Raw genomic sequence first — 22,994 nt, forward strand, 5'->3', positions numbered from 1 at the left:
TCTAAGGGCGGGTCATGGTCCAATGAGCCCTGGAGCGGAGCATCACCTGCCCCTGGGTCCAGGACGTCAGGTGGTGCGGGCACGGAAGCCTCCATGCCCCCTGGAGGAGGGCGAGAGATGGTGGACTCTGGGGCCCTTCGCTCAGAGTGCACCGAGCGAGAGGCTGATGGTGGTGGAGCCCCTTGTGCTTGGTGGTACGCCCACGGGGTCCAGAACGACCAGTGTGAAGGTCCCTGAGCGGGATCCTCCCCTACCTCCTGCCAGTGGCCCATGTCCGGCTCAGCGGCCTGCCCCTGAGGGGGGTATGCCGATCTCGATGCCCCATCGGAGGAACGGGACACTGATCTCGATGGCCATGGCGGTGCCGACCGCGCCGAGATGAGCTCCGGAAGATACGGTGCCGTTCGGTGCCGGTCTGGAGATGATCGGTCCCTATGCGGTGCCGGTGAGCGGTGCCGAGATCGGGATCGGTGCCGATGACTGCGTCGGTGCTGAGAGTCCGACCTGGACCTGGAAGGCGACCTCGAGTAGGCCCGGTGCCGGGAGCGGCCCCTCGACGTCGAGCGTCGCTCGTATCGGTGCCGGGAACTACGTCTCGAGTTCGAACGGTACCGACGATCATAACGGTGCCGGGACGTAGAACAGTGCCGCGACGATGATCTTAGCCGCGAGTACGACCGGTGCCGAGGTGCTAGTCGGCGCCGGGACTGCGAGCGGCGTCGGGACCTGCTTCGTGACCTGGATCGGTGCCGTGGTTCCAGTCCTTGAGACGGTGGGCACATCATGGCAGGTTTTCCCCTGGATTGCACCGGACGAGGAGCCAACGGTGCCGGTGGTTGGGGCGGTGCCGGCTCCGTGAGAGCAATCAAGTCTCTCGCCGTCGCAAAGGTCTCTGGGGTCGACGGGAGACACGGCTCTACCACTGACCGCGGTGGTGATCCCGTCCGCACCGGACTCAACGGCCTCGGAGCCGGAGTCGACGGTGCCAGAGGCACCTGCTTTTGGTGCTCCACCGGTGGACGCGGCTCTACCCCCGGCACCGGGGGGGCCGGCGTCTTCAGGACGGCAGTCTCCTGCGCCTTACGGGATTTCTTATGTCCCGGGGATAACGATCAGTGCCGAGGCACTTGCGGCGGGTGCGGTGCCGAAGGGGTCCGGTGCCGCGGAGGCTTGTCCGACTCCACCCGCGGTGCAGGGGCAGTCGGTGCCGCAGGGGCACTGCGCACCGAGGCGCTTGGCGCTGGGGCTTGACGCGCCGATGGAGTGTCCGGGCTAAGTGCCGCCTCCATGAGGAGTTGCCGAAGCCGAAAGTCCCGCTCCTTTTTGGTTCTCGGTCTGAAGGCCTTACAGATCTTACACTTATCTGTTTGATGGGACTCTCCCAGGCACTTCAGACACGAGTCGTGCGGATTACTTGTGGGCATAGGCTTAGCGCAGGACGCGCACTGCTTAAAGCCGGGAGCCTTGGGCATGAGCCCGGCTATGCGCCGGGGGAGAACAACCCCCTTAATCCCCTTTAACTATCTACAACTATTAAAGGGTAAACTGAACAACTATCTAAAACTATATAACAACTACAACTACAACTATCTACAAAAACGGAATAAGCTAGGGAGAGTGGAGAACAGCTATGCCGCGCTCCACAGTTCCAACGACCGTCAGGGGCGGTAAGAAGGAACTGAGGGGGCGCCGGGTCGGCTGGGGTATATATCCAGCGCCATGAAGGCGCCACTCTAGGGGGCTCCACAGCCGACCCGCCGGGTGTTGCTAGGGTAGAAAATTCTCCGACGATCGTGCACGCGGCGCGCGCACACCTGATTGGAATCGATATGAGCAAGCACTCGAAGAAGAACTTTTATGACCACTGAAGATCACATCTACTTTGTCTCATCTGAAAAACAGCACCTCCGATGGCATAGTGTCTCCTATCATCATCCCAGAGCACTGACTGATTTAGTATGGACTCTGAGGAAAAAGTACCACCTACTGAATCGCCAGCCTCTTGAAGAACCCTGGATTTTCTCTCTTCAAAGTCTTAATCCTTCACAGTCAGTGACATTTGACAGATGCATAACGTAAGATGGTATATCTGCTGGCCATCACACAGAGGAGTATAATTTATTCTCTAGCAATATTTTTTAATTCCCATGGAACAGAAGAATATAAAAACCTATGTTGCTACTGATGAGATATCATATCATTTGCTTTGGTTATTACTGATATGAAATCACCCCAGTCTGTTAATTTTTGCTTTTCCACCATCAATGTAAAAGGCTTGTGGTACATCAAAGTACGTTCATAATGCAGCACTGACTGGAAATCGTAAGTTATGCATAAAGCCTACTAGGGATAAGAACAGGAGTGAAAGTGAGCTGTTTTGGCGTACCGGTAAGAACCCGCACCGGCCCGTACGCAGTGTTGCTGTGGCAGCACTTTAATATCCCTGCCCATTTTGCCTCCTCCGTTGGCAGTCCTGCTGGTAGGGTTCGTACAACCAGGGCCACCGACAGGGGAGGCAAAAGGGGCAGAGATGTTAAAGCACTGCTGGGGCAGCCCTTTAAGGATGGTCCTTTGCCACGGCAGTGCTTTAACGTTGCTGCCCCCCCCCATCGGCGGCCCTACCAGCGGGGCCACCGACGGGGGGTGGCAGGCGCAGCAACGTTAAAATGCTGCTGCAGCAAAGGACCCTGCAATGCTTTAACATCCCTGCCCCCTCAGCCGCCAATGGGGGTGGGGGGCAAAGGGAGCAGCTGCCCCGGGGCCGGCGATTTAAAATTTAAATCGCCACTGGAGCCCCGGGCAGTGCAGGCCAGGCGGCCTGGAAGGGTTGGCCTGGGGATGCTGACCTCCAGCCCCGCCTCTTCCGCCTGAGGCACCACCCCTTCCGGGGGCCGGAGCCGGTCCTGACCCCGTACCAGTAAGTGTCTGGAGTTACTTTCATCCCTGGATAAGAACAAATAATTCTGGAATCAAATTAGAAGTTTCTTAAGGCATGTAAGTCCACAATAAAGGTGGGGGAATAGAGAAGAAGAGAAATATTGGCAATATAAAGTACAGGGCAAAGCACTTTTTGTTATAATAACAGTCTTAAAGGACAGGATTAGCAAAATAGTCCTGCTGCAGTAATAAAAAAGTAAAAAATAAAAATACTACAAGCTAGCAATTGCAAATATATCATATCTGTTTAAAGAAACAGACAGAAAAGTTTAAGTGCTGTAAAGCCACTACTCCCAGTTACGATAATATATAAAAATCAGTGAAGATCCAGAGTGAAATCCTGGCCCCATTCAAGTCAAGGGGAGTTTTGCCATTGACTTCAGTGGGAAAAGGATATCATGTTAAGTGGTTTATATCTCCACTCAGCATATGTAGATCACACAATAGGAACTACACATACATTTACAATAAAGGCAAAGGAAACCTAAAGAAACATATAATGGAAATAATGAAAAAATAGTTTTTCATTAGTATAGAATCTGCTGCAGGTGCTAAAACTTTCATTGCAAACCTGAAACTGAGGACAGGTTTATAACAATGTAAGTGAACACAGAGGGAGCAGTCAATGGGATAGACAAAGTCTATAACATGTTGTTATGAAACTTGCTAGTTATAATTAACCTATCCAGGTATGGGATCCTACCAAGCAGTTGCACAAGATTAGTGCCATTAGTGCAGTTTCTCCACTTGGTTAGTAGTCATATACTTAAGTTATTTTCATTAGTATTCCACAATTTGATCAAATGGCAACATTTCCCCATCTCAACCAACACAGAGTTGTGGTGGCAAAACCAGCAAAACTGGATATTTCTGAATCTGCCCCAAATGGAAAGTCTCAATGTTTGCAAAGAAAGTTTGACATACTTTGAGGGTCAAAGGACTTTTGGGAAGGTTAAATGATAGATTTCTGCTTGCAGAAAAAATGCTTTTCATAGTCATAAAAAACTCAAAATTACATTTATTTTTTTCTCCCAAAGTCTGTGAAAACATAACGTTTCACCATTGATAAAGTCCTTTGCCTACAAGACACACAATTCTAGTTCCAAAAGATCTCATCCTTTACTCACACATTTCGAAACACAGGCTGTCAACTCAGTAGTCGCGCTACCTCTGTCTCTTTCAGAAGACATCCTCCAGAGTGCATCCCACACAACGTGCACTTCATTATTAGGTCTCATATTCCATATTCAATGCAACATAGCCCCAGTCCTGAGCGCTACCATACTATAAACTAGACATCTGCAATTGTCTTGAAGAAATCAGCAGTTTAGTACAGGTCTCATTCCTCCAGAATAAGCTATATACGTGGGAAATTACATTTCCAAACTGATAAACCCTTGACAGAATGGGGATATGCCTGAGAAAAGTTTGAATTTTCAGCTTTGGCTACCAAGCTGTCTTCTCACAATCAATGTTCATCTTTTAAACCTTGTCTAATTCCATACATAATATAAAGTGTTTATGGGGATGCATCAGTAATACTGCGCACCTCTTTTCCATCTTCAGAATACTTTACAATTATTTAAGTAAACTTCATGACACCCCAAATGTCATTTAAGATGGAAAGACTGAAGCAGAAATGTTAAGAGTCAGAACTAGAATAAAACTCGGAAAATCCAGTTTCCTAGTCCTACTAGTAGACCATTCCTTTATCTCATAGTGGGGGAGGCCACTAATGGTAATCAGTCCTTGGTAACTATGGGATTATTTTCATCAACCTTTAGGTTGCCATGACTTTTTATGTAAAGTACATATTGCATGTGTAATGGCATATAAAGCATTCAATTCTTCAAAGTTTATTTTAAAAATATCAACAATATGAAGGTTGAGGTGAGGTTTGAGTTAATAGGTTTCTTCTCCCCTCCTTCCCCCCTGCCCCCCCATATGTTTTTTACTTAAGCAGAAAAAGAAACCTCAAGTAAACAAAACAGTAAAACCCCAAAGAAGATTAGAAACCAAATATGATAAACAAATGTGGCAAAATAAGACACAAGTTAAAAGAAGAGAGCATTACAAACAATCATACCAGATGGCAGGTCATCCAAAGGAAATTCAAATAACCTGGATTTGTAAACAGAGTGGAAATGGAAATCCTCCTGAAATAGTAAACAGTAGAATGCATTAAGCCAAGATAAAATGAACCATCCCATGAATATTAGGGAGATAGAAACTCTTTCCCATTAGGTACCAAACCAATATGTTGGGGAAATAATGGATCACTGGAGGTTATCAAAGCTCAAGGATCTTTATCCACATTGTAGATTCTTCTCCTCCTCTCCCAATTATGATGTGATCATTAAGGCCCTGATTCAACAAAGCACTTAAGCATGTATTTTACTTTTAACATACAAGTAAGTCCTTTAAAATCAATTGGCCTAATCACATGCTTAAAGTTAAGCATATGCTTAAATGTTTTGCTGGATTGGGGTCTAAATTTTCTAAAGTTAAACAATATGAAATGCAAATGGATATGTATATATATGGTTTTAACTGATATTCAGCACTGACAAATGACCAAGAGGTCATTTTAAAGAAGCTACCAAGGGGTAGCTAAGACATGTATTATTGGAGGAAAACTATTATTTTATTTTATCATATTATTATTATTGGAGGAAAACTCCTTCTGTTTTCCTGATACTGTATTTAGCTACTGGGAACTCAGATATTAGATGCAATATAGTGCCTTTGGTTTGCACCTTTAGAGCAATATATCGACTAGCTGCTGAAAGTGGGAGGACAAGGACTCCAGCCCCAAAACTAGAGGTGCAAGGCTGAGGATGAGGCTTTGTTGTTTTCTGCATTTCTTGTGTATCTGAATACTGGGTTAACTGAAGTTCTACTTACGTGTGAAGTGTAGCTTTCTTCTGGTTCAATAAGATAAGTATGATTCCCATCATAGAACATCCCACTGTTAAAGGCAGGAAAAGTGGTAACATTGAGCAGAGATTTACCAAACATTTATAAAAAGATTAAAACAATTTAAACAGGTAACCCATGAAGGGGAGGCTATGAACTTAAAATATAACCATTAAAAAAAATAAATTAAAAGCAATGTCAGGTATTATCCCAGTTTCTAAGTCCTCGTGCCAATTTTTGTGATTTTACAACCAACTTTTCCTTTTTTTAAAATGTTTTTCCTCTTCCTTGTTGTAGTGATAAAGAGTTAGACACAAAGAGCAGAAGAAACTGACTGACTGACCCAGTCCCCAAACCTAGTGTGAACCCCGCTCCCTGGACCAGATTGTTCCTACTTCTGACAGATATTTAAGAGGTCTCTTTACACACTCTGGGAACACATATATAGCTTGTCATGCCAAAATAAAGTATTAAACTGATCTGACTCTTAGATTTTAAGCTTTTTGGTGCCATAAGTCTGTCTGTCTGCGTGCTCTTACAAGACCCAGCATAATGGGGATACTTTTGAGGTAAACAAAACAAGGTAAACAAACTGAAAAAAAAAAATCAAGAATAACCATTTTTTTCCTGACACATCAATTTAAGTCCTTTATTTAAATTTTTTGGAAAAGACACAAATAGGTCTTATATGAAACAACATCAACAGAAATATTCCATGAACTGCCAGAGCCAATGTCCCATGCTATGTTGTCCTTTCATACAGTACGTATTCTAACATGTGGAAAGCTTTCACTAGCTCTTGTGGTATTCCTCATTATACTTACAGGGAACAGCTCTCACACAAGTAAAATCTTCCAAATGGTAGAGGAATTTTAAGGGCGCCAACTATATGCATGTTTGTTGTATATGCTGGAAAATCTGTTGCTGTAATTGCTCACATGTGAACAATCACCAATTTCCCAAGCCAGCAAAGGTGGCACATGGTTCAGTTCTAACCACAGGATAGGTTCAAGCTTTAAGGGATCCTAAGTGAATGTAGACAGCCTATGGTAATTAAATCACATGGTTGTGCATTACTGTTTACAAGTAAATACACAGCAGTGGTGAAATTCACCATTGTGCAGAGATCTCACACCAGACCTATACACCACTTAAAATCCTATTTTGAGTTTAAATGGGGTTTAAGCTTATGCCTTGCACCGGATTTCTGCAAAAAGATGAATTTCACTCTAAAATAAAAATGATCTGATATGAAAATGTTAATTGACAGTATACTAAAGAGGTACATTTCCTACCCACACCTTCCTTTTCATCTTTATCTAAGTCAGCCTTTTCTTGCAATTTTTTCTTTATTACAGCAGCGTGTGTGTTGTTGAGATTAAGTTGTGTCAGCATGTCCTTTCTAAAGTGCTTCTTTCAAGGTTTTTTAAGACTAGCTATAAATATGAGCTGTAGGCTCAGACTTGACATATACTATACAACCTCAACAAGAGAGCAAGATATTTTTTTTCAAAGTTTGAGGGGGCGGGGAAACAAAAAAACCACCACATTTCATTCTTTAAGTGACAGAAATGGATACTTGCTTTTGACTTATGCAAGTCAAAAATGAAATTGATTTTTAAAACATTTTTATAATTAATGTTTGCATTTTTTGTCATTAACATCAGATCTGACCTTAACAGGGAGCAGCTCTGTTGAGTAAAATGATGTCATTTTACTCTGTTGGGGACCATAACTACATATTAAACTTTTAAACCATTACAGCTTTACATAAACATATCTAATATTTGCCCAAATGTTGTGTATTTACAGGATAAGCCAAATGGCTCCACCAAAGTAATTCTGGATATATATCTAATCTAATCTAATATAATATAATATATAACTCATATTAGCAGTGGTTATAAATACATATTAAATTCAAAGGTATTCATCCCTTTGCAAATAACCTGTAAATATTTTGTAGAAATTAACTTGTTCTATGACATTTAAAATAAAAATCCTAGAGCCTGATGAAGGCCTTCATTCTAAGAATAAAATGAGATTTGGGACTCATCCTGCAGATTTTAAGTATGCAAAACTTGCTTTGCTATCAATGGCAATTTTACATGAGTAAGGTCTGCAGGCTTGATCAGTGTGTCAGCATTTGAGGACTTAATTCACATTCTTGGAATAAAGGGCCTCCTATTTGATCATTTCACCCAGCAGCATGGACCTTGGATCAGGTCAGAATTTGATCAAACCACTCTTTAATAATGGTACACGGTAATAACATATTTACAGTCAAACTACAAACTTGATCCGACTTAAGTCAATGGATGTTTTGCAATAGACTTAAACTGAAGCAGTCTATATATTTGAATCATACACTAATAAAAAAGTTAGATCCAAAGTAGTAGTAAAATACCGACCACTTTTGAAATCTGAATCTTTACTATGTCAAAACAATACACAAACATATTGTAACAATAAACATCTTGTAAATCAATTTGATCTTAGAATAGCAAGATTTTTAATTTCACCACCAGTGGGCAGCAAATTCATAGTCCAACAAGAAAACTTATCTAGTATCTACCTTACAGGCCTTCAAACTCTTATTTTAGATTAAGCCTTACTATAGCTTGTCTGTAGTTATTCTGATAAGGCCCTTCATTTCCCAAAAATATTTCTATAGTTCTCAAACTGACACCACAGTTCTATAGGCTGCTATGTGTGATGGACCCTGTACCCCCATGCTAATTTCAATTGGGGTGAGGAAAGAGTCTGCCTGTGTGAAAGAGCTTGCAGGATCATGACCTAAGAACATATTTGAATGTTTAAAATGTTATTACATTAGAAGAGTTCATTACTCAATAATCTATCATCCATTATTAAGAATCAGTGTGCTTTATGCTATACAGTACATAAAGGAATACATGGTTCTCTTCCAAGGAGCCTGTATTGTAATAAAAAATGCATTAAAATACAGATTAATAAGAATATATAATTAAGCACATTCTTTGAAAGAGATTCAATATTGTATTCCTACACTCCAACATTCCCAACAGATATGTAATAGATATGTTTACATCACTTGACTGAAGAAAACAAAATGAAAATGGGAAGTTTCAGAGTAACAGCCGTGTTAGTCTGTATCCGCAAAAAGAAGAACAGGAGTACTTGTGGCACCTTAGAGACTAACAAATTTATTAGAGCATAAGCTTTCGTGGGCTACAGCCCACTTCTTCGGATCATCCCACGAAAGCTTATGCTCTAATAAATTTGTTAGTCTCTAAGGTGCCACAAGTACTCCTGTTCTTCTTTTTGAAAATGGGAAGTTATTTTGCATTTATTTCTATATTCTTCTGTAAGGAACATGAACCCAAGAGCTGAATTTAAGAAGAAATGTGGACACTAGAAATCCTAATAATGAGTGTGGCTTTTTCAAAATGTTATATTTTTGTTTGAATCTCTGCATTAACCCACTGTAGACTATTGGATAGCCCAAATAAAAACTTGGCTAACTAGGAGTTAAGGCCACAGAAGTATATTGCTTCTTCAATGCAACTACCAAAAAGAAAGGAAATTCAGAGATAGGAGGATTCCACCATCGAACCCACTACCTTATTAATTTACCAAACGAGAGATAGACATCCCTAAAAAGAACGCAGGCATTATTAGCTAAAGAAATCACAAGATAAAGTTAAATCAACAATTCTGGCATCAACCTTGGCACCTGATTTACACCCACCCACCAATAATATAGCCGTTATAGGCTGGGACCTGGAGGATGTATTAAGCAGAAGAAAAGGCTTGAATTACTACTTGCCTGGACATGGAGAACACGGAGCTTATTGCTCCTTTAAAGGCATCTTCTCCAGCTGTTACAACTCATAAAATTCACCAAAGAACTAGCCCTACAGACGTTAGTAGATGTAATAGCCCCCAGTTTCCTCTGCTCCAGAGAAATACTCCAGATCCTGGTTGGAGCTAATGAAATTAAATGCCAGCATGAATCAGCAGTACTTATTCAGTATTTGAGATCTACTCATGAAAAGCATTATAGAAAAGATGATAAAGATTATGATGATGATGCAGTTTTGCAGCACCTGAGCTTAACATGATTTATTAAAGAAACACTGCATTCTCATACAGGGTCCTGGAACACTCCAATCTATTATATTGTTTCAAACTGTCCCTGCCTATTGTGAAATAGGAATCTGTTGATCTTTGTTGCTGATATAAGTATACAGATACTTGAAGATTCCTCCCTAAAAGGAAAAAAGAGATGTACCTAAGAGAGCTGAACAAAAAAGGAAAAGATAACAACTCTTCATCATCCTAGTCATGTAGCTGCATTAGAAGATACCAACATTGATAATTAAGCACTGAGAGAATACAAAGCAGTGGGTTTCATCCTGAAGAACAAAGCACCAAATAAAGGCCAGAAAGGAATTTTTGCAGTCTCTTTTCCCCTTTTCTCTCTTAGCCCCTGAGAGTTAACAGGGGTCATGGACTACAATCCAAGACCTAATGGATCACAACTAATGGAAGTCATGCAGTTAAATCTCTGCAGAATGCACTAAAACGCTACTAATTTTAGATTCACCCTCGGCACAGAACCTGAAGTCAGATTTCTTGGGTTAGTCCTCACTCCTAAATCTTGATTACAAAAGAGATAAAAGCATTATGGTACAAACAATCAGACAGAAAACTGCAATGATGCTAAAATAAAAACAAAACCCAACAAATTTAACTAAAAGAAACTAACTGAAAATATAGAAGTCTGATACAGAATTTATAGAACTATTGGAGAAGGAAAAGGATCGAATCAATGAAAATCCCCATCGGATACGTGCCTGCCTTTCAGTGAAGCAGGAGGGAAAAGAGAAGTATAAGGTAATTGTTGAGTGCTCCTATTTATAGACCATTCATCACATGACCCTTCAAGCAATGTCTGACCTCAATATCAGGGGGATCCTGTAATTCCCAGTGAAGTCATCCGGAAGCTGCAGTTACTTAGTACCTCTGAAAATCAGGCCAGGAATCTTTTTGAACCGGTCCAAAACTATGATACAAACCCTGAGAGGGGCTATGTGGGATTTTTGTATAGCTGTTTGAGATCCTCAAATGGAAGGTACTATTAAGTACAACATATTGTTAAAATAATGCAAAGTTTTCAGTTTGCCATGTAAGGGCCACTCCTTTCCTTCAGATTTACAAATATATTGCGATATATGTAAAGTACAGATCAGTAGGTAAATATCTAAATATCTAATATCAGTGCCTCTGTGAAAGAAAAGAAAAATGACTAGAAAACCCCCACTTCACTGTCTCCATTCTGTTTTGTAAATGGGGTCAGAACAGAAGAGAAATATGCCATCTACTCATTGTAGTAATCAGGAAAGAGTAAAGCATATTTTGAAACAGTTAAAGAGTAACATTTAGAAAGGTTCCCCTCCCCCCCCCCCCCCCCGGGAAAGGAATATTTGCTCTCACCCTTGCTTATTTATTCGTAAGTTAGTTTTAACTTGAAAAAATGTGACTGTTACACAATACCAGTGTGTTTATGTGCTAATAAAAAACAACTCAAGCACTCTGTAAACTACTTGTAAAAATCCAAGATTTCTTTATAGGTTCAAATTCAACCCATAATTTGTGAGAGAGAGTAAGATGTTTAACATTCTGCTGCAATTAGTAATTCTTTTACTATCAAATTTGTACTTGTTTTAAGAAATTACATACAGCCCATTAAAAAAATAATCTGGGGAAACTTACTGAAGTCCATGGCATGTTGACAAGGCAACAAATGATTCTGAGTTTCCTCGGATTTGGCCCTGATAATAGCAATGCTCTCCTCCCTGCAATTGAAAATAGAGACGGTGAATCCATCATGTTGTACAATATCATACACATGTCCTGTCAAACATGGCTTGTGCCATGACTATGTTGCCATGCCTACCAGCATGGTGCCCACAATTCACAGTCATTCAGTGTTGAGAGAAAACCGCAGAGGACATTCTTATCAAATAGATCAAAGAGAATTAGTCATAAGTGTCCCTAGTGCTCTGAATTTAAAGGAAACATGGTGTATAATCAAATGATAAAAGAGTGCAATGAAAATTAACACTTGTCTTTTCTTTCCTATAAGTAGTGCATATACCACACCTGCCAAATCCTGCAGTCTTTTACTTGACAAAACTGCCACTGAAGTTAGGGAAAGTTTTGCCTTAGTCGGGTCTTCAGGATTGGACCTTATGTCTGTCTAGCCATATGTATCTCCAGTGAACCCATCACTGTACAATCTAGGCACTGTATACAAAATATGAATAACCTCATTTCTATCTGAAAAAGTCTTCTACATCTTCCATCATTATTCCCATTGGACTCAAACTTAATTGCTGATTCCTAGGAGAAACTCACCCAGGTCATTATGCTGTTTTGTTGTTGGTCGACGGTCGACTTAAAAAGAGGGGCCTTAAAAGCAATAACACTAGAGCTCATCCTAATTTCTGGTGACAAACATGCCCCTCCCCTCAAGTAAGAACAACCTGCCCCACCCCTACATAGCTAGGCGAGCAAATATTTAAGTGTGTTTACTGAGATGGAAAGCATGATTATTCATCTTTGTGAGCTGGCAATCACTTGGGTGATAGTGATGCAGAGCCATAAGCCAAAATTGCTGTTCATACTTACAGTGTGAAATTAAATGCTCTCAGATTCTACCCTTCAAAAGTATGTTTATAACAGCTGTTTCACCAACACTAAATTAACTGAAGTTTAAAAAAGAAAACAAGAGTATGTTAGTAGCTTTCGGGAAGTGACAAGGAAATCTCCTTTTGCTTTCTATATGATCATACAGACTATGAATTTCAAAAGGAACAAGTGATTTTCAGTGCCCAACTTGAGACACCGTAAAGTGGCCTGATTTTCAGCGGGTGTATGCACTGCACTTTCTGGAAGTCAGTCCCCTGGAGTTCGGGCACCAAAAATCACTAGTCCCTTTTGACATTCTTCTTCTTCATGTTTTGTCGTCTGACACGGAGACTTTGATGCCATTGTGTAGACCTAGAAATGTACTGTACCATGAATCTGAGGTAGTGCTCAGATACTATGATGATGCCTGCCACAGAAAAAAACTAATATATGATTAGAGAGATTGAAGGCCTACTAATATGTGGCTTGTTTGTTGCTTCATTTTACAAAGAGTATCCTTCTGGCAAATTTTCAATTAGAATCATAGAACCACAGGGTTAGAAGGGACCGCAACCGTTATCTAGTCTAACCCCCTGCCAAGATACAGGATTTGCTGAGTCTAAACCACTCATGATAGATGGCTATTCCACCTCCTTTTGAAAACCTCCAGTGAAGAAGCATCCATGACCTCCGTAGGCAGTCTATTTCATTGTCCTACCGTTTTTACAGTTAGGAATTTTTTCCTGCGACGTAATCTAAATCTGCTATGCTGTAGTTTGAACCATTGCCTCTGGTCCTGACCTCTGTGGCAAGAGAGAACAACTTTTCTCCATCTTTTTTATGGCAGTGTAGCAGGGTGGTCATCCTGCTCCTGCCCTGAAGGGCTTAAAACAGCCCTGGGAAAGGTCTGTGGCGGGGGAAAATCTAGGCTGATTGGGGGAAGCAGCCACAGGTGGGGCCACGCCCCAATCAGACCACAGCTGGCCCTATAAGAGGTCCAACCCCCTTTGCCAATGATGAATGGTTTACAGACTGCCGTCTGTCCCAGTGAGCAGGGCTAAATGGAGACTGGCAGTAGCCACTGAGGCAAGGTGGGGGTGGGGGGTTGGGGGTTCTCCCGGGAGGGGAGACCCAGAGTGAGGGGGTACTGTGGTGGGCAGAACCTCTGGGCAAAGGGCACTGGGGTCTGGGAAGGACATGAGGCCAGCGGCAGGCAAGACACCAGCCTGCAGAGGGTGCTCCAGTCTGGAAAGAGCTAATTCCCTGGACGACTAGCAGGAGGCGCCATGCTGGTGAGTCGTTGCCCCGCCACAGGCAGCCTTTCAAGTATTTGAAGACCACGATCATGTCTCCCCTTAATCTCCTCTTTTCCAAACTAAACACACCCAGTTCCTTCAGCCTTTGCTCATATGGCATGCATTCCATTCCTCTGATCACCTTTGTTGCTTGCCTCTGGATCATTTCCAGTTTCTCTTCATCCTTTCTATACATTGGTGACCAAAATTGGACACAGTACTCCAGCTGAGGCTTAACCAGTGGCGAGTAGAGCAATAAAATCACCTCCTGTGACTTGCATGCTATGCCTCTGTACATGCAACCTAAAATTGCATTTGCTTTTTTTGCAACAGCATCGCACTGCTGAGGTTGTGATCCTTCTCAGCAGTGCTGCTGCAAGCCAGTTATCTCCCATTCTGTATTTGTGTATTCGGTTTTTCTTCCCTAAGTAGCACCTTACATTTGTCATTGTTGAATTTCATTTTGTTGCCCAGTTCTCCAATTTATTAAGATCCCTCTGAATTTTAGCTCTATCCTCCAAAGTGTTGGCAAACCTCCCTAGCTTTCTGTCACCTGCAAATTTGATCAGTATGCACTCTATTCCTACATCCAGGTCATTAATAATAAATAATAATATACTTATAATATACTTGTATATACTTATAATAATAATTAACAACATACTTTTAAGTTGCATCACAATTTTATCTCCTGCCTGTTTATCTGCTCTTGAATTTTATTGTGTCACCTTTCACTCTCTCCACTTCACTGACAGAGGCAACCTCCACTGCTTGTACACACCTCTCACACCTCTATGTTTTCCTCCAGGCTCCCCTTTCACATGTTCCCTGAATTAATCTGTAAAGACACTAGCCTGTCCCCAACAAACCCCTCCCCAGGATTCACTTCTACCAAGATATCTACAGGAAATTGCCAACTGATTATATCTAGATATATGGTCAGGAGGGACTGCTGATATCTATCATATTTATTTCTTACAGTTTATTATAAGAATAAAATTTATCTGACTCAAGACCATCTAGCTGTGCACGTCTGGCCTATGTAAACATATGCTTTTCTTATTGTTTGCATCATTCTGCTTTACTCCTTCCAACGATTTATTACAGCCATTCACTTGTTGCATCTTTTCTTTATTAGGTGCAGTAAACTCTTAGGGGTAGGAATCATCTTTTCCTTTGTCTGTTACAGTGTTTAGTACAATAGGGCCCTGGTCATCATCTTGGTTTGGGTCTCTAGGCACTACCATAATACATGTAATAAAAATTACCCTGAGGAATTCATGTCAAAAGAAATGATCAACTAGATGTATTTTCTAAAGACCGTATCCTATGGCGTTTAAAAGATTTTTTACCATATAATTTTTGTAACAAAGCATTACAGGAACATGTGTGTGGGTGTGAAAATAATACTGGAAAGATGATTGATGGAATCAAATGGATTCTAACTACTTCTGGAATTACCTAACTACCCTACTAATTTTGGGTAATTAGTCAAGACTAGCTTATCCTCATACATTGTAGTGTAATGTGTATCTGCACTAGTGCCTGAGGCTCACTTATGCTGCAAAATGAAATCTGTGTAACCAGGAAGAACATTTTTCATGCAAAAACTCTGAGCCAGCATGAATCATGTGGCTCAAAAAGGGTTTTTGATCTCCTTAATAAGAATCAAATAAATACCCCAGATAGCACTCACAGCTTTTTCATAGCTTTTCAGTTAAACTATCCCATAACATATATGTGGAAGAAATAATTTTTCTATCTACCAATCTGGAAAAGATAGAAATAAACAGACTTAAAGGTGTTGTCTGGCAAGAACATACCTTGGAGATTCTACTCTATTTAAAGCAACAGAGAGTCCTGTGGCACCTTTAAGACTGGTGCCACAGACTCTCTGTTGCTTTTTACAGATCCAGACTAACACGGCTACCCCTCTGATACTCTATTTAATTAAATCAAATCAGTTAATGTTGCAATTTATCCATGATCACACAAATTCTGGCAGAACCAAGAATAAAACCCAGACGTCGTCACTCCCATGCCCATATTTTTTACCACTTTGGAACATTCTGGCTTACATGTTGACATGTGGGTGAGACTTTACTATGGGCTCACGTCTTCCTTTCTGAGACAATCTAGCAGGTCAAAAGAAATCTAGGCAGATCTACACGTGTACCTGGAAATATTTGTTGTCTGTGTGTCCCCAGTGCACTAAAAAAATCTGTGTTTATGAATCACACATCTTGCCTTAAGGACTCTCTTAACCAGGATCTCAGAGCCTATCACAGTCTCACCTAATCAGACCGACAGACAGAAAAGAGATGATGACAAAATGGAACTCTGTGGCACCCTGCACCTGAAAGCCCACAGGGAGCAAATGCCTGCTGAGGAAATTCCTGAAGTCCCAGAGCTGTTTGATCATTAACCTTTTTCAAAAAGAAAAAATTAACAGCCTTGGCAATTAGAGTTCAGTACACAGTGGCAAGAGATTATTTTTCTTAATCAAAGATACACCTGCTCCCTGTTTAAAGGCAGCAACAATACCATCCTGCTGTCTAAAAGGGAAACATTAATAACCTTCATCAATAAACCAAATTTCTCCACTGATCTTCATCAACCAGGTTGGAGAAGGGTCTAGTTCATAGCTCTCCCCATGTATCAAGAACATCAGCTAATAAATCAGAGTGGAATTTAGCAGCATTTCTTGCCTCTTGCTAGAACATTATGATGTTAATCAGGTCAGTCTGGAGCCAGTAGATCTTATTAGAAAATTAGGTTGAAAATTCTTCACAGTGAGAAAATGTCAATTCTGTTACAGTGCCTGTTACATCCTGCCTCCCCATCTGAACATTTCTGCTGGAAGAGTCTTGTCTAATGCTATGGTGAAGAAAAAGTACAACTTTTTTTTGCCTTTTCCACATGAATGTAACCACTTCCCAGGTTGTAATCAATGTAGTTCAGAACAAGCTCTCTGCTAGTGGCACTCTGTTCTTCTCCTTGCTGCTTCAGTCAGATGCAGGTACTCTGTGCTGACCCACCATGGTCACCTGTAAGGACAATGCAGCAGGCAGGGCTGGCTCCAGGCACCAGCGCAGGAAGCAGGTGCTTGGGGCGGCCAACGGAAAGGGGCGGTACGTCCGGATATTTGGCGGCAATTCAGTGGCAGGTCCCTCAGTCCCTTTCGGAGCAAAGGGACCCGCCGCCAAATTGCGGCCAAGGAATGAAGCAGCGCAGTTGAGCTGCCGCCGAAGTGCCACCGATCGTGGCTTTTTTTTTTTTTTCTTCGCCACTTGAGGCGGCAAAAAAGGCTGAGCCGGCCCTGGCAGCAGGAGTGGCTGTGGCAGTCAATTGTTATTGGTAATAAAGCCAATTGGTAATTATTGCCATAATATTCTGCAAAAGCCATCAGAATGATGCAATGGCAGGATCCATTCAGACAGATCAAGCACCTGGACAGGAGTGAGGATATGCCCAAACATCAGCCTTTATGCATAATCTGCTATTACCTTTGGTCAGGTACTGCTCACAGAATTCTGAACTACTGCCAGCTGAGCCCATGGTATGCCAGCTTGCTACAGCCATCTCCTTGCCAACCTCTTAGCTTCATGCCAGTCAGAGTATTCTGTTTTTTAGAGAGACAAGGTGGGTGAGGGTAATATCTTTTATTGGACCAACTCCAGTTGGTGAGAGAGACAAGTGTTCAAGCTACACAGAGCTCTTCTTCAGGTCTCTGTTTTCTGGCAGTCATGGCTCTGAGGCCTACCAACAGCTAGAGTGGCAACTGCTGCTGGAAAACAAGTAGGCTGTAGTACTAGCAGTGAAAGTAAATGGGGGGGAAATCTATCCCCAGGCCTTTTAAAAATAAATATCAAAAGGAACATGAGAAGCACATTAACCAATATTCACAAAACAAGAAAAAAAAAGGAGTAAAAAGTAAGAATTGGACAGCCAAACTGTACTCAAGAGGCTAATCCTTAGTAATCAACTTAGCTTCCCCTCCACAGCTTCAATGGAGAGAGTATTTACAATGATTCTCTGCTATTTTTACTCCTTGGCGATATTAGGAAGTTAAGGACTCCCAGCCATCTGTTTGCAACAGCTCTCATTTCCAAAATACTCCAGTAAGCAGATCCAAAAAGCATCCCCTTCAACCAGGCGAGGTATAGCCATTAATACACAGCATTGCTGGGCTCAAAAATGCATGACCTCCCTCTCCTGAGCTCCTGTGTACTAATATTTTAACACTCAGTAGTCCAAAGGAGAGGAGTTCCTAGTGGTAGAGTGCCCCTTTCATTACAGAGGAGAGCTCCTAAAGGACCAGCTAACAACTGCTCTATTATCTGTGACCAACTAGCGAATGATTAGCCTTTTTAAAGTGCCAGCCATTGCGTGGTCATTGGGTTTACAATTCTTGCCCTCCAGTAAGTAGCTAGTTCTACTTACAAATTCTTGAGGCTTCCACAAAGTTTAATCCAACACCAGCTGCACGGTAATATGCCTTTCAGATATCTACACAGTTCCCAATTGATTACATTTTTACAAAGGGAAATCAATATTGGCCATGAACAAGGGTTCAGATTAGAATCTCGTAAGACTGAAAAAAAGTTCCAGGAAATTTTATTTTTTCTTAAAATAGGTTATGGACTTTTCAAACAAGACTCCTGGAAGCTAGGCATTTATCATAGGTATTAACATAATTTGAAGTCAAAGTGCAGCAGTGAGTGACTCTAGGACAGAGTTTTAGAACCATTAAAGATACAGCATCATTATCACCACTGAAGCTCTCCCTGTTGGCAGCATTCTTTTAAAAGTACATAAAAATACACAGTTGCACCAACGGTCCATATTGTACGTGGTTTATGACTGATGCTTTCAACACTAGGCATCTGCTATTGGACTAGATCTTTGGGTTCAAATGAGGTCTTGTGTTTACTGGCCAAAAGCTACAGATACCATGCTCTGCATTCAGCTTGACAACGTGTCGGGCTAGCTCGTTAGTCAGCACACTGCCATCTGGCCAGGGAACTGCACTAGCATCTGGTGGGGAAGCAGCCTCTTGTCATTCAATGTCAGAGAAGATGGTTTTAAGTTGCACCTGCCTAAAGCAGACTGGGCAGAGGAGAACAGGGCTATTTACAGCCTCCTTCCTATCCTATCATCTATGGGGTGACTAGTGCCACAGACATTGCTAGCTTTACAGTCCCTGCACTTGGATGATCACAAGACCATCACACTGTGCCAGGTTCCTATGCCTCTGAATGTAGGAAGAAAGGAATGAGCGCTTCAAGGCACAACATGAGAGGATCTTTGTGCCTCCCTTCATGACCCTTGTGCCCCAGTACAACAGCCAGGCACAACCCAACCCTAAGGGCATGCCTACGCTGCACGCTTCTTTCCACAGCTTATAGGGAACGTGCACAGATAGTGTCCCTAGCATGGGTATAAATACAAGTATAGATGGTGAGGCATGGCTTAGGCGAGTAAAGACACGCCTGAAGGGTGTGGGTATGTACTCAACCACATACCCAACATGGCTCTCTACTCACCCAAGCTGTGCCGCCTCACCTACAATGCTATTTTCACAGTGCAGGTTCCCACTGCCTTCCAGCTGCTGGAGTCCTTCCACCCTGCAGGGAGAGACTCTGGGGAAAGGATCTGGAAGTGGGGAGGTCTCAGTGCAGTGAAAGGCTTCGACAGCAGAGAGCTGCTGAACCCTTCCCTGATGCCTCCACATCCCACCAGAGCCTTTCACTGTCATGTGTAGCTACACACCACAGCGTGGATGCAGCTTGCTTTTCACTGCGGCGTGTAGCTACACGTGCCCTACACACTGCCACCAGTGGAGTGGAGTGTAGATGTAGCCTAGACTTTTAGCAACTACTTTTTTTTCCTCTTTCCATCCAGGGATATACATAACATGTAAATGTAACGCCGACAGACCCCAGTCATTGGCGGGCAGGATCGAACCTGGGACCTCTGGAGCTTAGTGCATGAGCCTCTACCGCATTTTATTCCTTGACTTTAGCAAAGCTTTTGATACGGTCTCCCACAGTATTCTTGCCGCCAAGTTAAAGAAGTATGGGCTGGATGAATGGACTGTAAGGTGGATAGAAAGCTGGCTAGATCGTCGGGCTCGACAGGTAGTGATCAATGGCTCCATGTCTAATTGGCAGCCGGTTTCAAGCGGAGTGCCCCAAGGGTCGGTCCTGGGGCCGGTTTTGTTTAATATCTTTATTAATGATCTGGAGGATGGTGTGGACTGCAATCTCAGCAAGTTTGCAGATGACACTAAACTAGGAGGTGTGGTAGATACACTAGAGGGTAGGGATCGGATACAGAGGGACCTAGACAAATTAGAGGATTGGGCCGAAAAAAACCTTATGAGATTCAACAAGGACAAGTGCAGAGTCCTGCACTTAGGACAGAAGAATCCCATGCACTGCTACAGACTAGGGACCGAATGGCTAGGTAGCAGTTCTGCAGAAAAGGACCTAGGGGTCACAGTGGATGAGAAGCTGGATATGAGTCAACAGTGTGCTCTTGTTGCCAAGAAGGCTAACGGTATTTTGGGCTATATAAGTAGGGGCATTGCCAGCAGATCGAGGAACGTGATCGTTCCCCTTTATTCGACATTGGTGAGGCCTCATCTGGAATACTGTGTCCAGTTTTGGGCCCCACACTACAAGAAGGATGTGGAAACATTGGAAAGAGTCCAGCGGAGGGCAACAAAAATGATTAGGGGTCTGGAGCACATGACTTATGAGGAGAGGCTGAGGGAACTGGGATTGTTTAGTCTCCAGAAGAGAAGAATGAGGGGGGATTTGATAGCAGCCTTCAACTACCTGAAGGGGGGTTCCAAAGAGGATGGAGCTCGGCTGTTCTCAGTGGTGGCAGATGACAGAACAAGGAGCAATGGTCTCAAGTTGCAGTGGGGGAGGTCCAGGTTGGATATCAGGAAAAACTATTTCACTAGGAGGGTGGTGAAACACTGGAATGCGTTACCTAGGGAGGTGGTGGAGTCTCCTTCCTTGGAGGTTTTTAAGGCCCGGCTTGACAAAGCCCTGGCTGGGATGATTTAGCTGGGAATTGGTCCTGCTCTGAGCAGGGGGTTGGACTAGATGACCTCTTGAGGTCCCTTCAAACTCTGATATTCTATGATTCTATGACTCTATGAGCTAAAAGGCAACTGGCTCCGAGCTAACGCTGTACATCAGACTCATATTCTCTCTCTCGTTCTCCACCCCCCCCCCAAAGTGGGTCACAACCCCATTTTAATGGGGTTGCCAGGGCTGGCTTAGACTTGCTGGTGTTTGGTGCTGAAGCCTGAGCCCCACTGCCCAGGGCTGAAGCTGAAGCCCTGGGTGGCAGGGCTCAAGTTACAGGCCCGCTGCCTAGGGCTGAAGCCCTTGGGCTTTGCCCCCCACACCCAGGGCAGCAGGGCTCAGGCAAGATCAGGCTTTGGTCCCCACTCCTGGGGTCATATAGTAACTTTTGTTGTCAGAAGGGGCTCACGGTGCAATGAAGTTTTAGAACCCCGATCTAGAAATGTTAAGTCCCCACATGAAATAATGATGTGCTGGTTTAGTGCAGGGGCGGGCAAACATTTTGGCCTCAGGGCCGCATTGGGTTCGGAAATTGTATGGAGGGCTGTGGCCCAGCCCCCACCTCCTATCTGCTCCCCTGGGACTCCTGCCCCATCCAACCCCCCCGTTCCCTGACGCCCCTCCCCCCCAGGACCCCTGCCCCATCCACACTCCCCCACTCCCTGTCCCCTGACTGCCCCCGGAACCCCTGCCCCTGACTGCCCCCTGCTGCCCCATCCAACCCCCCCCCTCCTTCCTGACTGCCCCCCTGGGACTCCTGCCCCTATTCAACCCCCTATTCTCCCCCCAACCGCCCCGACCCCTATCCACACCCCCGCCCCCTGCCCACCACCCCAAACTCCCCTGCCCTCTATCCAACCCCCCCCCCCCGCTCCGTGCCCCCTTACCGCGCTGCCTGGAGCACTGGTGCCTGGCGGTGCTACAGCCTCGCTGCCCGGCTGGAGCCGGGCCACACCACCGCCACCGCCGCCACCACACAGCACAGAGAACCAGGTTAGGCTGGGCTCTGCAGCTGTGCTACCCCAGGAACTCACAGCCCCGCTGCCCAGAGCATTGTGCCGGCAGTGGGGCAAGCTGAGGCTGCTAGAGAGGGGGAACAGCGGGGGAGGGGCTGGGGGCTAGCCTCCCAGGCCAGGAGCTCGGGGGCCGGGCAGGACAGTCCCATGGGCCGGATGTGGCCCGCGGGCCGTAGTTTGCCCACCCCTGGTTTAGTGGCTCTAGGAAACCGAGATAACAAAACATGGAGTGTGTTGAGCCATTTTACTACGACTATGGATGACACATATAACAGAAATATCATTGGAATGCTCCCGCTGCTTCAGACAGGTGGGAGTGGGGGAAAGGAACAGTGTAAAGTGACACTAGAGATGTAACCCTGATCCTACTGAGGTAATTGGCAAAACCCCCACTGATTTCAATGGGGCTAGAATTCTACCTTCAGTGTGCCAGAATATATTTTAAACTCTTTACACCCTTCACTTCCATGTGTTTTTTTTCCTCCTCTTCCCTCCCTCCGCCTCCTCTCCCCTTTTTATGCCTTACTGTATAAGTACTGAAAAAAATGTCCTCTTAATGAAAATGTGTTGCCAGGTATGATGCGGTAGCACCCAATCAGCCAATTAAGCTGCAAATGGGGGAGATTTACGCTATGTGCAAGGAGCTAATTAGGAGCTTCTATAAAGAAGTGGTAGGGAGGAAGTCTGCAGTCTCTATCCCAGAGATAAGGGTGAAGGGGATAGGTGCCCCTGAGAAAAGGGACAGAAATCCATAAGGAAGGGTTTACCTGGCAGGCCAAAGAGAGAAGGGTTTGACTAGGAAGGCTGATGAAGGAGAAGCTTAAAGAAGCATGGTAGGAAGTAGTCAAGGGAAGAGAGCAGTAGGGTTGGTGAAGACCCAGATCTTAACTACTTGCTATAGGGCCCTGGACTGGAACCCAGAGTAGAGGGTGGGACTGGGTTCCCCCACTATCTACCACAGAGTAGTATTGCTTGGGGCAGTGAGTGCGAAGACTTCCTGAGTTACTGCAGCAGTGACATGGTCAGGGCATCAGGTGCGAGGACTGCCTGAT

At 43.8% G+C, this 22,994-nt stretch overlaps 1 protein-coding gene across 11 annotated transcripts in view; it reads right to left on the reverse strand.

Annotated features, from left to right (window-relative positions):
- Positions 1-22,994, reverse strand: part of ADAM22 (ADAM metallopeptidase domain 22) — a 211,548-nt gene that overhangs the window by 80,956 nt on the left and 107,598 nt on the right. For all 11 annotated transcript variants that reach the window (XM_054020544.1, XM_054020542.1, XM_054020539.1 and 8 more), the window contains exons 5-7: positions 11,611-11,693; positions 5,842-5,905; positions 5,024-5,093 (exon numbers count right to left, since the gene is read on the reverse strand). In XM_054020544.1, the coding sequence (XP_053876519.1) occupies positions 5,024-5,093; positions 5,842-5,905; positions 11,611-11,693 (217 nt within the window). The remainder of the gene's footprint in view (positions 1-5,023; positions 5,094-5,841; positions 5,906-11,610; positions 11,694-22,994) is intronic.

This window comes from Malaclemys terrapin, chromosome 2 (genome assembly GCF_027887155.1).
Source record: "Malaclemys terrapin pileata isolate rMalTer1 chromosome 2, rMalTer1.hap1, whole genome shotgun sequence".
In the NCBI taxonomy this organism is placed as follows: Eukaryota; Metazoa; Chordata; order Testudines; family Emydidae; genus Malaclemys; species Malaclemys terrapin.